The sequence below is a fragment of the Microtus ochrogaster genome, chromosome 8, assembly GCF_000317375.1.
Source record: "Microtus ochrogaster isolate Prairie Vole_2 chromosome 8, MicOch1.0, whole genome shotgun sequence".
Taxonomy (NCBI): Eukaryota; Metazoa; Chordata; class Mammalia; order Rodentia; family Cricetidae; genus Microtus; species Microtus ochrogaster.
In genome coordinates, this window is record NC_022015.1 from 9,926,061 (window position 1) to 9,928,280 (window position 2,220).

At 40.6% G+C, this 2,220-nt stretch overlaps 1 protein-coding gene across 4 annotated transcripts in view; it reads right to left on the reverse strand.

The window, feature by feature from the left end:
* Smg1 (SMG1, nonsense mediated mRNA decay associated PI3K related kinase) overlaps positions 1-2,220 on the reverse strand; it is a 103,975-nt gene that overhangs the window by 15,523 nt on the left and 86,232 nt on the right. For all 4 annotated transcript variants that reach the window (XM_005351046.3, XM_026781414.1, XM_013347673.2 and 1 more), the window contains 3 exons: positions 1,058-1,208; positions 782-971; positions 153-622 (listed from right to left, as the gene is read on the reverse strand). In XM_005351046.3, coding sequence (XP_005351103.1) covers positions 153-622; positions 782-971; positions 1,058-1,208 — 811 coding nt within the window. The remainder of the gene's footprint in view (positions 1-152; positions 623-781; positions 972-1,057; positions 1,209-2,220) is intronic.

Consider the following 2,220-nt stretch of genomic DNA (forward strand, 5'->3'; position numbering starts at 1 on the left):
TTGTGAGCCACCATGTGGTTGCTGGGAATTGAACTTTGGAAGAGCAGGCAATGCTCTTAACCACTGAGTCATCTCTCCAGCCCTATATATATATTTTTTACACTGGCATACATGAGTATAAGGAAAACCACACTAAACAGCAAACTGCTCACCTGGAACATGGCGATGTGCAGCTGCACCCGCTGTAAGCTTGTTTTACAGGAAGAAATGCTGGTTTCCAGTCTGCGCACCAGGTCATGCTTCTTCCAGGCTGTATCATAGGAGCTAGCTAACACAGTAGCCCTGTTCATAACCAACTGTGAGAACTTCCCTACCTGGATGTTGTGCTCTACAGCTTTCTTACACAGATCATCTACAGAAACTTTGCTTTCAGCACCAAAGTCCTTTGCCTCCACCTGAGCGATGATGTCTACACCTAGGGCACTGATAAAGCTACACAGTGTGAGCCCAAGGGCTTGGTTTGGAAGTCCTATCAAGAGCTGCCTTACAAAGTCAGCTGTAAAGGCCTTGATAGGCTTGGCCATTTGGTCTTCACTGAAGCAAGAGTTTCTAAAGAGGCTTTTCACATTGACAATCTGCACAGGTCCGTTAACTGTATTTTGATCTTCAAGTGAACTTGATCCTAAAAAACAAAAATCATCTTAAAACAGATCCTGAATGTTAAGATTAAACTGCTTATCTGAAGCACTGAGAATTCACATGTGTGCAAATAAAACAAGCCTGCTCCATCACAATCCCTTCGAAAGTGCTAACACAGCCTAACCCAGTATGCTAATATTACCTGACAACGTTTTAGAAAAGGTACCACAGAGCCGGAAGAACTCCTTTATCGTCTGTAGTCTTTTTAAAAAGAAAATCTCTTCTAGCACCTGACGGTGATTATCATCATCAAAAAAATTGACTTGGGTACTCCTGGCTTCCCGGATAATATCAATCTTCCTCCAAGCTACAGGAATTTCCATCTTGTTTAACTATGCAAAAAGAAAGAAGGAATGTTCACTTTCCTGTAAATGACTACTACACTTAACACCTTTCATAAAACCAAGTTAATGTTTACCTTTTCAACTAATAAGCCAAAAGCAGTTTCAACTTGAGCAAACATGCCATCAAATGCTACCAAAAGCATCTGGCCAGCTGACATTTTTGGTGTTTCATCAACTGAACCATTTCTTGGTTGAATTAATTCACCATACTGAGCATGCAGCATTCTAGAGAAAAAGAAAAGGGTATTAAAAACCTCACCTGAAGGAGAATTTGTTTGGGGCACACAAAAGCCTGTAAGTCTCAGAGCTGCTGTGCAAAGTCTACAGAGGCTAGTATTATGAGAACTGCTATGAGAAAATAGTATTTAGTGCATTATAAAAATCCATGACTTCAGTTTTAATAATATGTAATAACTACTTATGTGACCTAAATTTTACAAAAGTGTGAGTGATACCTTAAAAATTACTGCATTAATATATAAGACTGTCAAGAATAACCTAATTCTAAAGTATAGACCTATAGAAATTGTCAGGTGCAATGGTGTCATAGCCAGGCAATTGGAACTAACTTTAGACAGTAATGGAAGTACCTGCCACTTGGAATATGCAGTTTTGAATTATGCACATTTCAAAACTTAGAAAAAAAATTTGAGCATGGCAGATGACAACTTTCATAAACAGCAAGGCATGGTGCTACATGACTATGAACCAACAATGGGAGGACAAGACAGGGGGATCCTGCAAGTACAGCCAATCAGTGACTCTTACAATTTTCAAAATAAAATAAAATAAAATAAAGAAAAGAAAGGCAGAACAATACAGCAAGACACTTGACATCAACCTCTAGCTTCTACATGTACAGACATGGGCACATGTACTTGCATTCACACACCCAAACACACAGCAAATAAAGTGAGATCTGAAATTCAGTAAAAGATATGCCGAGGGGCTGGAGAGATGGCTCAGAGGTTAAGAGCACTGACTGCTCTTTCAGAGGTCCTGAGTTCAATGCCCAGCAACCACATGGTGGCTCACAACCATCTGTAATGAGATCTGGTGCCCTCTTCTGGCCTGCAGGCATGGAGGTTGAACACTATGTACATAATAAGTAAATATTTAAAAAAAAAAAAAAGATACGCGGCAGGGCGCTGGTGGCGCACGCCTTTAATCCCAGCACTTGGGAGGCAGAGGTAGGTGCATCTCTGTGAGTTCGAGACCAGCCTGGTCTACAAGAGCT